The sequence below is a fragment of the Chroicocephalus ridibundus genome, chromosome 1, assembly GCF_963924245.1.
Source record: "Chroicocephalus ridibundus chromosome 1, bChrRid1.1, whole genome shotgun sequence".
Taxonomy (NCBI): Eukaryota; Metazoa; Chordata; class Aves; order Charadriiformes; family Laridae; genus Chroicocephalus; species Chroicocephalus ridibundus.
Window position 1 is genome coordinate 157,629,800 of NC_086284.1, and position 12,602 is coordinate 157,642,401.

General features: G+C 44.7%; 1 protein-coding gene across 5 annotated transcripts in view; it reads left to right on the forward strand.

The window, feature by feature from the left end:
- Positions 1-12,602, forward strand: part of DENND2A (DENN domain containing 2A) — a 63,473-nt gene that overhangs the window by 41,362 nt on the left and 9,509 nt on the right. For all 5 annotated transcript variants that reach the window (XR_010069056.1, XM_063320090.1, XM_063320080.1 and 2 more), the window contains 6 exons: positions 1,789-1,976; positions 2,658-2,767; positions 2,979-3,048; positions 3,670-3,747; positions 4,251-4,391; positions 7,329-7,477. Coding sequence is in view for 4 of the 5 variants with exons in the window: in XM_063320090.1 (XP_063176160.1) it covers positions 1,789-1,976; positions 2,658-2,767; positions 2,979-3,048; positions 3,670-3,747; positions 4,251-4,391; positions 7,329-7,477 (736 nt within the window). In the remaining variant the exon portion in view is untranslated. The remainder of the gene's footprint in view (positions 1-1,788; positions 1,977-2,657; positions 2,768-2,978; positions 3,049-3,669; positions 3,748-4,250; positions 4,392-7,328; positions 7,478-12,602) is intronic.

A 12,602-nucleotide genomic window follows, 5' to 3' on the forward strand; every position in this document is an offset into this window, starting at 1 on the left:
TATAACTGCAGCTAGGAACAACCTATAGAGGGGATGATAGAGATCGGGTGAAGTCACCTCAAATCCAGTAGCACTGGACTCTGAACAATATCCAAATCCATACCTGGATCTGAGCGACGTGCAAGTCTACATAATTGTGAAAAAGAGCTCTGGCACTTGCTGTTTGCTCTAGCTACAGCTGTATTTTGCTTTATGCCTTGTTGAACTGTCAGCTTTCACCTGTTTTTAAATAGGAAAATAGGAAAGTGAGATGATTTAGCAAGTCTCTCATATCTGAGACTTTCAATTTTGTATGTTTTACTTAACAGACCAAACACACCAGCCAGGTACCTCTGCTTAGCAAGTCACTGTACGCCATGTGAGACACAGTAAATCATCAGACAGTAATGAACAGACTGCATGTCAGAGCCATAAGTGCTGACCCTTGGAAAGGAAAAATGTTCAAAGACAAAGCCTGCCATGATGGCAGCGGTACAACCCCGATATCTTTAGTAGGTTGCACAGAATATAAACAATGCAGAGTTTGAGCGAGCTTTTCTCCTTTTGAAGTCCCTGGTAAAACAGAAACCACTTCTGAAAACTTTTGAACATTTACAGCCTTAGAACAAATAGCATAATAGGTGATGAGAGAGAGGAGTCTAAGCCATCTTTCCAGGGCTTTAACTGTCCAGGGATTGCTACACTCTCTGATTTAAGAGGCACCTCAAGATTGCTTTCAATTATATTGTCCGGAATAGTCCACGAGTGGCACAGCTTTACCAGACAAAACGTCAAGAGTCTGTCCGAAAATATATACCATCTCTCAGGAAGCCTTGTCTCCCAAGCAGACATCTTCTGTATTTGGAGTTCCCGCAGTATCCCTGTGATTGTTGTTTCTGTTTAAAACATTGCATTGCCACCCGCATTCGTAAAAAGCACAGTTGTGAGAATGTGCTGTGGTGTCTGCTTGTAGTTAATTCTTTCTTTCTTTTGTAGTAGGGGTAGGGGAGACATCATGGAGATTTAATTTGGGATGCGACTGTAAAACAAAGCAGGGGGGTGGTCTTAGGGAATCTCATCTGCTCTCTTCTCAGCAGGCAGCTTTTCATTACTTTCCATGCTGGAATGTTTATTGTCCCACAGCTCGTGTGTTGCAGTTACAGCTTGCTTGGCAATTTTTCTTGTTTTCCCATTATCTTGGGTGAACTTGTAGAAACATGGTCCTGAGAGATTAGTTTTAGGCATAGGAAGGACTGGCATGAGCCAGCCTTTTTCATTTGCACCTCTTTTCACACTTTTTTGTTGTTGGCCTACAGCCCAGCCTGCATTACTGAAGCTGAGAGTCCCCAGTGTTACTCTGCCAGTGGAGCTGTAGCCTGACCCAAGTGCTGGTCTTGTAAAACCATAGGGATTGCTACCCACAGCCTCCCCTGAACAAAGGTGATCAATCAGCCAACTGTCCTGGCTTTGAAAGATGCATAAATGAATGTTAGGATGAATGCCCAGACATTATCTGTTACACCATGTCCCATATGGATCTCAGTTTGGGTTGTCTTCAGCTGTAAAAGCTATCCATGAAATCCTTCTACTGCCAAAGCTCTTCAGGGTGATGGCACTCACAAGATTACGTCCTGTCTCTGTCGATATTTAAAGTGCAGCTTCCAAATGGTTCCCACCTCTTACTCAGCCACTGACTAAGCAAATGCAGTGAGATTGTTTCAAGTTTATCCGTAAGTCTCTGCAAAGCACTATTGCTGCTCTGTACAAAGAGCTAAACAAAGTCACAGTCTCTAATCTTTTTCTTCGTAGCTCACAGCCAGCGCCTGGTACATGTGAAATCTCGCTTGAAGCAAACACCACGGTACCAAACCTTGGAACGGGACTTGATTGAATATCAAGAGAGGCAGCTGTTTGAGTACTTCGTCGTGGTGTCACTGCACAAGAAGCAGGCTGGGGCTGCCTATGTCCCTGAGGTTACGCAGCAGTTCCCATTGAAGGTGCGGTGCCTGTCGGGAAGGTCTGACTGACTTGCCTCAGATTGCATGGTGTGCTTGCACAGCTTCTCTGTTGATTGCACGTTATATGAGTAAGCCCTCTGCTGTGCCAGTGTTCAGTGAGGCTGAAGATAGAGGAGCTGCAGTCGTGGTATTCCTCATTGTTGAAAGAGCAGCTGATTTAGATCTTTTACTGCCCTTGGCTATGACTTTTACATAGCTATTCCCTTTCTCCCCCTTTTCTCTTTAAAGAAAACTGACACCTGGGAGAAGACACGTGTTCTTAAAGGGAAGGCACAGCTTTCACCAGTAGTCTAGCTCAAAATGGGGAAGGAGGAATGGGAGAAACACAGAGACAGTGTGAGGTGTGTTTGTAAATGGGATGTAACCAGAGCTCCCCTCAGACTTCAGTTCTCTTGGCCCTTGCTGGAAGATGTGTCCCCAGTTGGAGGCACAATACAGCAGGGGCAGGTGCTGCAGATGCTGGGCTTGGTGGAATTGGGGGCACAGAGTTACTTTAAGATATCTAAAGATTAGGTGAGCCAGAATCACAGAAATTTTAATATCTTCCAGGCAGAAGCTTAGCCTCTGTCATCACCTCTTCATTTGTCACAGGAAAAATATTTGAAGTCATTCCATCCCCACATGACTAATTGGAAACATTCCTTCTCTCTGTTCTGTTAGCTCGAGCGCTCGTTCAAATTCATGCGCGAGGCAGAAGATCAGTTGAAAGCTATTCCCCAGTTTTGCTTCCCTGATGCAAAGGACTGGGCCCCCATCCATCAGTTTGCCAGGTAAGTACTGTACTTTGTATCCTGATTCATGAGAAACAGATTTATGTATCCAGCTAATTAAATGTGAGAGCTGTTACGGTAGAAAATTGGGCAGAGCCCTGAGAGGGCTCTATTGGAAATGCAAAAATATTGTGGGTTTATTGGGTTTGTACGCCAGAGACTTTTAGTGTGAGTGATGGGTAACTTGTCATTCTGGTTTCTCTTTCTGCAGTGAGACGTTCTCGTTTGTCCTGACGGGCGAAGATGGAAGCAGGCGATTTGGATACTGTAGAAGGCTGCTGGTAATTATCTCTGTTTTTTTCTTTTCATAGGGATGCAGCCTTCTGTGGGGTTGGCGTTACTGGCACCCATTCTGGAAAGCGGAAAGCTGCTGCTCTTCTCTTTCAGTGTGGAAAGAAGGAGCTGCAGCTTTGCTCTCTTCAGCTCTGCTCAGTGCCAAAGTCCCTCTCTGAGCACCATCCTCTACTCCAGGCATAGCTCTTTTACCTTTTCCTTACATCAGCGCTTAACGTTATGACCATGGACTGTTGTTTCATCACTAAGCTGAAGGCAGAGTTTGTCTCCCTTGGGTTTAGGTAGCTACTAAACAGTTGTCTAAGCTGTGCTGGTCCTGTGGGCTCGGAGTTGTCTCTGTAGAGCAGTCTGCCCTGCCTTAGTCATTTCACTTAGGAAGGTTGGGATCATACTGTGGATGTGCCCATTTCTCCTCGCTGTTTCTAGTGTACCAGGGTTTGAGCCAGACTTAAGGTATTGTCATCAGCAGCATACTGTAAAATGTCTGCCAGTTTCTGAGCCAATCAATAAGCTGCAGAACTAAGAGACCAGTCACTTGCTCTGCGGTAGTTATAACTGACATTTTCTTGCTGTTTTTTGCGTGTGTGTGTTTGCATTTGTCTTGAAAGCCCAGTGGGAAAGGGAAGCGTCTCCCAGAAGTTTACTGCATCGTGAGTCGCCTTGGATGCTTCAATCTCTTCTCTAAGGTGAGGTTGGAGAGAGAGGGAATTTGTGCTGTAGGCCCAGAGGGACCTGAAAGGGAAGTCAGCACCAGAAGAATGGGGATCAGGGAAGCTGATGGCTGAAGAAAGGGCCTGAAATGTGCTGGCAATGTAACCACGTGCTAATTCCAGAACCTAGCAAAAACGCAGTTAAAAGTAAAAATGGGTTGTCAGCTGTTGTCTTATGTCTTCAGCAGAACTACCAGAACACAAGCACTGAGAGATTAAAAGGTGGGGTCCTGACTCTGAGGATGACGGGAGTTTGCAAATTGTAAGCTTTCCGTTGACCTCACTGTAGATGGGTTTCTCTTGCTGAAGGAAATGAAAGGTCTTTAACTGCACCTTTTCCTTCTTCCTTATGATTCAAAGCTCCATGTCAATGCTGGGTTAAGGAGAGAATATAGATGCTTGTGCACTTTATTCCTGGTGTTACCTCCCTCCTCCTGATTTACATGTTTTTGTGTCTTCATGCTTTTTTTTTTTTTCAGATCTTGGATGAGGTTGAGAAGAGACGGGGCATTTCTCCTGCCTTGGTGCAGCCTCTCATGAGGAGTGTCATGGAGGCACCTTTCCCAGCTTTGGGCCGGACTATTACAGTCAAGAACTTCTTGCCAGGCTCAGGAACAGAGGTAAAGACACCATCCTAGAGAGAAGGAAGGCTTAGGGCAGCAAATGGTGCGGGACTGGTGGCTGGAAGTTGGGACTGTGACGTAGAACTGGGGACCTTGGGCAATCCCAAGCACAAATACAGGCTGGGTGAAGAATGGATTGAGAGCAGCCCTGAGGAGGGGGACTTGGGGGTCATGATTGATGAGAAACTCAACTTGAGCCGGCAATGTGCTGCCCGCTGCCCAGAAAGCCAACCGTATCCTGGGCTGCATCTAAAGAAGTGTGGCCAGCAGGTTGAGTGGGGTGATTCTCGCCCTCTACTCCACTCTCATGAGACCCCACCTGGAGTACTGCATCCAGCTCAGAGGCCCTTAACATAAGAAGGATCTGGACTTATTGGACCAAGTCCAGAGGAGGGCCATGAAGATGATGAGAGGTCTGGATCACCTCTCCTATGAGAACAGGCTGAGAGAGTTGGGGTTGTTCAGCCTGGAGAAGAGAAGGCTCCGGGGAGACCTTATAGCGGCCTTCTGGTTTTTAAAGTGGGCCTACAGGAGAGATGGGGAGGGTCTCTATCAGGGAGTGTAGTGATAGGATGAGGGGTAGCGGTTTTAAACTGAAAGAGGGTAGATTTAGGTTAGATATCATGAAGAAATTCTTTACTGTGAAGGTGGCGAAGCACTGGAACAGGTTGTCCCGGGAAGCTGTGGGAGCCCCATCCCTGGAAATATTCAAGGGGAGGCTGGATGGGGCTTTGAGCAGCCTGGTCTAGTGGGAGGTGTCCCTGCCCACGGCAGGGAGTTTGGAACTCGATGATCTTTAAGGTCGCTTCCAACTCTAACCATTCTATGATTCTATGATCTTCAAGGACAGATTGTCTGGCAACTGTGTGGTGAAGCTAGGGAGTAAAATAGGGTACCAGAGGGGATGGCATGGAGACTTCAGTGACTCTGTGACCTCAGAATCAAAAGGGAAATCATACGGTAAAAATGAATGTAAGGACACAGCATGCTAATATGGCAAAATGAAACGGGCATTGGCCTTGAGGCCAAGTGGCACAGACTGGTGGACCCCTTACTGCCTGGCACATGATCTTGGATCTGCTCAAGGCCTCCCACACTTAACTTCTTGAAGACAGGGTTCATAGCATGTGCTCCAGCATCCTTAATACAGACCCACTGTTTGTGTGGGACAGAGCACGGGGTTCTGGTCAAAAAATACCTGAAACCACACAAGGACAATGTTGCAGCCGTTCAGAATGGCATTTTCACAGCATGGAGGTGAGGGTATGTGTTGCGTCTCCCACAGCGTGGTGTGAGGACAGTGGGAGGGTTTTAAGAGTGCAGAGGTTTTGGGCGTAGCATTGAAGGACTGTGGGAGGGTGGAGGGAGCCAAATTAAATGTAGTCTTGGCCATACTTCCTGTTGGGCATGGTATGCCTTGAACATGAGAGAGAGGAAAAGTGGGTAGGTTGATAGAGGTTGTGTTTGAGGGCTTTAAGCATAGCACTCCATGATGGCATTCTCCTCAACCAAACTGGAAACGGTCCGAACTAAATGAAATTACTGCAGAGCACGTGCATCACTGGTTAAAAACCTGCACTCAAGGAGCAGATTCCAAATGGTGTGCTGTCAGGCTGTGGGAATGTTTTGGCTGTTTTGTTTCTAGGATCCTTAATGGTCATTAATTATCTGGTTGATGACATAAACCCCACAATCACACAATGGGTAGGTGAAGAATTGGGATGGGTTGCAGGCACTTTGGAGAGTAAGGGATTAAAATTCAAAATGACCTTGCTAAATTGAAGGTTTGGTCTGAAATGCAATGCGGACAAGAGCAAAACATTGGGAAAAAGACATGAGTTGTCTAGTACAACATGGAAGTAACGGAGGGAGCAACAGTGCTGCAGAAAAGGAGCTGGTGGTATAGTGCGCCATAAACTGAGCAGAAGTAACATTATGGTATTATTTAGACAAACTCCTGCATTGTGAAAGAAAGTGAAGGGATGAATAATAAATAAAACCAATTTTTCTGCTTTCCAGCATTGGTGGAAATTTATTCAGACTATCATTTTCCAAAAAATGCAAACACTAGGCAAAAGCCCCAGAACAGTAGTTCTGCTTACTAAGTGGTTTAGAAAATACAGGCAAAGCTTGAGAAAATTGTTTTCTTAATATAGAAAACAAAGGACAAAAGAGGACATGTGATAATGACCTTCCAATATACAAGAGATTTCCTCCAGAGAGAAAGGTGACCAGTTGTTCTGAGTGTGTACTGAGAGTAAGACAAGTAGTTGAAGTAATTTGCCACTGACGTGTTTCAGCTGCAGGCTTGGTGTTGGTAAGGGTAGTTCAGAACTAGAGTAATTTTCTTCTGGGATTTATGAAATGTGTGGTGTCGGAGGCTTTCAAGAACAATTTAGATAAGCATTTGTCTAAGATAAGGAGTATGAAGTGCTAAGGTGCTGTGACAGGAATTACTTAAGTAGATAGGGACAAAGAAAAATGCCCATAGGCTGCTCTTTTCTGTAGCTGATATAAAAAATTTATAGTCAGCAAGTTACGCATCCAGATTCTTGCAGTAAAAAAAAAAAAAATAAATTGTAACTGTAAAAATTAGAGTGCAAATTTGAAAGGCTCCGTGCCATTCTGCTGCTTGAATGCCAGAAAGCCTGGAAACCACTCCTAGCTGGACACAAACTAGTTTTCCTCCTTATGAAGAGCTCCCTGTCCTCAGTCCAGCGGGGAGAACTTGTGGTTGGTCTCATGCTGTGCCCATTGGAGTGGACTCTGGCTCGTCTTCAGCTTCATCTGGAAGAAGGATTTGTGGGAGGTAACACAAGGAAAGACTGAGGGCTTAACACTGTGCAGTGTTCACCAGCACAACTGGTAATGCTTGTTAGCTGTCCGTGCTTGCCACCAGTGAGGGCTGACCTGTGGTCTTTTTCCTTCCACCAGGTCATCGAGCTGCGGCGGCCTCTTGACTCCAGGCTTGAGCATGTTGATTTCGAGTCCTTGTTCACATCCCTCAGCGTGCGGCACCTGAGCAGAGTGTTTGCCTCCCTGCTTCTGGAAAGGAGGGTGATCTTTATCGCAGACAAGCTCAGGTAATCCTCTTGCATTTCTTTAAACAAAATGCTGCCAAGTAAGGAAGGCTTGAGAAGACTGCAGTTACTGGTCTCTCTGCCTTGTTCTTTTTTTCTTCTCGGTTCTTTTCCAACTTCTTACCTGATGTGAGTAGGGCTGTACTTCCCAGAAGTGCGGAGCTCAGGCTGCAGCTTTGCAGCTTGCAAAAAGCATGTTACATCTCATCCCCAAGGAGAACCAAATTCCCTTTCCTCCAGATGGCTTTAGAGCAGAGGCCTGGTGCTAAATAAATGAAACCCCCTCCTTTTGCTCCATGATGCTGCAGTGTTCCCCACTGAGCTGTGCTGGAGTTTCCAAGGGTCAAGCCTCAGGCAGAGATCACCATCCCTTCTGGGTTGCTCCCTGATGTCACATCTTCTTAAATCTTTAGCTTTTATTTTAATATTGGTTTCTAAAGACTTTTTTTCTTTGAGGGATAAAAGTAAAGGATGCAGTGAAGGGGAATGAGACAGAGGACTTCCCCCTTCTATTTTGAATCTGCTGGATTTGCTTTTCTTAAAATTTTTTTGTTTGCTCTCCTAAATTATGAAAATGGGCTCAGGTTTCTTTAAGGTCTTGTGCAGCTGGTGGCTGGCATCTTTCCAGCCCTTGAAGCACTTGAGGATTCAGGGAGGAGAGTTCCGCCAAGGCTGGGGAAAGAAAAGCTGCCTGGATGAGTAATGACACTTAGGAGCACGCTCGGGTTTCAGGAGCGTCCAATGCCCCTAAGCTGTCTGTTTTCACAACTTCCAGCCAGCAGGCTGCACCTCTGGGACTAAGTGCTGGGACAAAGGATGGGGAGGCCCCTTCTACAGGAAAGTTACGGGAAAAATTCATCCTGCGGGGATCCGGGGCTCTCTGCGGGCAGAGCTCAGGCAGTCTCATCACAGGAATAGGAAAGCTGGAGAGAGGGAAGCTGTAGCATCCAGGCAGCACTGCCTGCTTGCAGTTTTTGGCAGCTGCCTTGGTTCAGGGAGGGGAAGGTTTGCCTCTTTATAATCACTGATACTTTATATGCATAGATATTTTGTATTCTGGATAACTAAGCCACACATTTCATGCGGAGCATTCAGATTTGCATTGAAAATGGGAGAATTCATCCAAACGCTGTATTTCTGTGTAGCACCTATGATTTATGTGATAATTTATGATAACAGGCTTTGTTTTCAAAAGTTTTTCTCCTCTACTGTAGGACAAATTTTACATCGTGAGAAAATCTGATAAGGACACAAGATGACATTTTAATGTCTACATAGAGGACTGGGGGGTAAGAGTAAATGGAAGGGAATTTTTTTTTTTTCTTTTTTAAGGCATCACTTTGGAATGAACCTTTATTTACCAGATCTTTTCCTATCGCATCTTTATATGACAGCACATCACCACGTATTCTGGTGCGTGTTACAGAATATCTCTAATTCAAAGCACATCGATGGGTTTTGGTGGTTTTTTTCCCGCTGTATCTTTTGTTAGTATATCCAGGATCCTTAGGAATGAGTCCAGCTGCCCAGGCCTGTAAAAGAGAGTGGGAGAGAGATACAGAATTGTAGTTTCTAGAATCTCTAAATATACCATAAACAGCGTTCTTCTGTGAAGAAAAGAATTGTCACATTTTAAAGATCCAGGGTCTGTCAGGTCACAGGGCTCAGATTCAAATATTTGTCATAGATTTGCCAGCTTTCTACAAGACATTTAATGTTTGATGTTTCTGAGAAGACCTTGCTCTGAGCAATTTCGGGAGAGTCTTTTTGTTTTCCTGTAACAAAATGTGAAGTTTCTCAGGCTCATTTTTGTGGAGAAAAAAAACTGCAAATGACCCCAAAGACTGTAAAGGCTTGAAAAACAGAAAACAAAGAAAATAACCCTCAAAAATAAGTAAAGTATTGTATTTTAATCCAGTCCAGTGACTTGAGTGCACAGAATTGGCGAGCCTTTCATAAGGTCAACAGTCTCTTTTACTTGTTGGTGGAAATTTCATGTTTTGAAAGCTGATGGTATCATAGATACAGGATCTTTTGTCCAAATGATACTTTTCCTGGGACCAGGAACACATTGAACTCAATGAATATTAAGTAGTATTTACTTTAGGAGTGAAAATGCCAATTTCAGAGGAAAGAAAAAAAAAACCACTCTGGCAATAGCTTAAGAGAAGAAAAAAACCGATAAAAGCAGCTGTTGGAAACTGCTCAGAGGTTAGGAATGCTAGAAATAATCCAGCTGAGATGGATTAATGGGGAGAGTGCAGGTGACATGGTGGAAGATGCATAATAAATTACATTTATGATTCATCTTTGCAGTTCTTCATGTGGGCACTATCAATAACTATCTGTACGTGTATGTAAAGGTGTGTCTGGGTGTGAGTGACAGAGAAAATGATGTGTGTAATTTATTTACATCTTTTAATTGCTATAAAATAAGTCTGTGGGAAAAGAAAACTGAAAGGTCGCTTGCCAAATACTGTGTGAACTGTGAAATGTTTTCAAGCTGAGACAAAAAATGCATCTAACAAGTGTACAGCAAGTGAAATACTTTGTCTTTTCCATCTTTAGAATGAACATTGAGTGTTTTTTAAAGACCTGTCAATCCAAAGCTTGGCAGCGGAAAAGGAAAGAATTTGGTTTATTAGTTTTTGGGTGGTTGGTTTTTTTTCCCCTCTATTGCTATGGAAACTGGCATATGCATTGCCTTGCAACCCAGGAAAATGACTTTGTTAAAACTATGTTGGTCTGTGTAGTCTTCTATAGCTTTTGTTTGCTCCTGCACTGTTAAGTTTAGTCCTGGGGCAGTGGAGGCCGTGGCACGGGTTAGACACTGCAACACAAGAGCTGCTTTTGTTTCCAAGTGATGCTGCCTGGCACGCAGCTCGAGGCACTGAAGACCAATGATTTAGAAAGCATCTTCCAGGTAAAAATGGCCTGATTTCACAAGGTACCTAGAGCTGAGGGGAAGACGTGTTAGATTCAGAGGGCTTTTTAATTCAGGAAAACTTACATGGGCTTAAAATCAAGGCACTGTTTTTCCAGATCTCCTCAAAAGCCTGTTGTGGATGTGACCAACTCAAGCCTCTATCCCTGCCAGAAACCACAGCTGTGTCAACAACACAAAGTGGTCATTGTTATCAAAGGCAGATCTGAAAAAATTAGAGTAGACGCTTTAAATCTGGTCATCCCCAGTAAAAGGTAATTGATCATCAAAAAGAAGCCTTTTCCATGTGCTACAAAAACAAATCTGGGACTGTGACTCCCAGCCTCCCAGATTTCTCGTTTTTGTGTTGTAGTTAGGGAGAAGAAGAAACCCAAGGATGAAGTTTGAATGTCAGATAATAGCATTGTTTTTTCAGAGCATCTTAACGCTTGCTTCTTCACCTGCGCTAACCTGCCACGTCGGTGGCAGGCAGTGACGATCCCCGCAGCTGGTGGAACTTGGCATCATCCTGGTGGGATTTGCAGCAACGCTGCGCAAAGTCACGGGGCAAAGTTTGGAAGCTCCTGCGCCTGTTAAATGTTGTAAACCAGATCTGCAATCCATCATAAGTAAATCCAGATGTGACACAGTGTCAGAAATCCAAAAGTGTTTGTAAAATGAATCCTATTGTAGCAGAGCTTATAAAAAAGAAAAGAAAAAAATGCGTAATCAAACAGTCTAAAATTGTCAAATGCCAGCATATTTTCATCAGTTTGGTCAGTTCAGGGAACAGTGGGCTTCCTGGCATTAACCTCCAAAAGGCTGATTGATTCAATAGCAGTTTTCAGAAATCATGAACTATCCTAAACCCAAAGAGAGATTCAGCTTGGGGGTCTTTTTAGCATAGGCGCTTGCCTTTGGAGTGAAAAGCTGGAGACCTGTAGTCACTCTGAAGTTCATGAGAAAAGCAGCCAAACTGAGCAGCCAGTACCCTTGCTTAGAAGCTGTTGTACGTTGTCACGGTGTCTTTAGAGCAAGTCAGGCTAGTCTGGGAGCAAGTTTTGCCAGGAAAGGAGGAAGAGCTGTTGTGTGCAGATTCTGTCTTGGCCACATCTGCTGAAGGTGACTACCAAAAAGCAGCAGCTGCACAGGGTGCTGTGTGATAGGTTTTTGCATAGGATGCCATGTGGTGGGGAAGCCTTGTTGTTCAAGCAAACAAATGTCACAAATTGCTGCAATGTCATTGTTCTGACCAAGGGAGCGCTCAGCCAGAAGATATCTGTGTGTCAGTCTATATCCAAATCAGCCCTTTAGGGAGAGATTTGATACAGTTCTTTGTGTATATCGATACTTTTTAGCCTCTGTACTAGCGATATCTCATTCAGTCACTCTTGCAAGCTCCTGTGCAAGCGACATCAGACATGCAGCTCAGCCATGATCCCTACAGGAGGCTGAACAAACCCATGAAAATGTGCTTAGGAACTTGAAAATGTACTTTAAAGACCTACAGTGTTGTAAGGATTAGCTGCTGAAACCAAAAGCCTTAAAAAGCAGTGTCTTTGTCCCATTTGAACAATTGGCGTTGAACTTCTGTGGCTGGAGGGTAGTGCATGGCACTCTGTAGAATGCACTGTGACACACTAGGTAGATCTCTTCACTCCTGGTGGCATCTCCAAGCAAAACACAGCAGTCTGTGGCAGTATTACTCCAATGGCAGCAGTCGTCATCAAGGCTGGGGCACATACATCCTGGGATATCAGTATTTCAGTAGGGACATTGGCTGTAGCTACCCAAAGCCATTGGCTGCCTGCATAAGAACCCTTGAAGGGGTGATGGACATTGAAATAAATAGTGCTTTGCAAATGCATTAAACCGTTCAGGTTGTGTTAAGGGATGCGCATGTCTCACAGAAAGAGATGGCCACCCCTCTACTGCTCTCTGGTGAGACTGTGCCTGGAGTACTGTGTCCAGTTTTGGAGTCCTCAGCACAGGAAGGACACGAACCTGTTGGAATGGGTCCAGAGAAGGGCCACGAAAATGAACAGAGGGCTGGAGCACCTCTCCTGTGAGGACAGGCTTAGAGAGTTGGGGTTGTTCAGCCTGGAGAAGAGAAGGCTCCGGGGAGCCTAGTACCTGAGGAGGGCCTACAGGAGAGATGGGGAGGGACTATTTATCAGGGAGTATAACAAAAGGACCAGGAGTAGT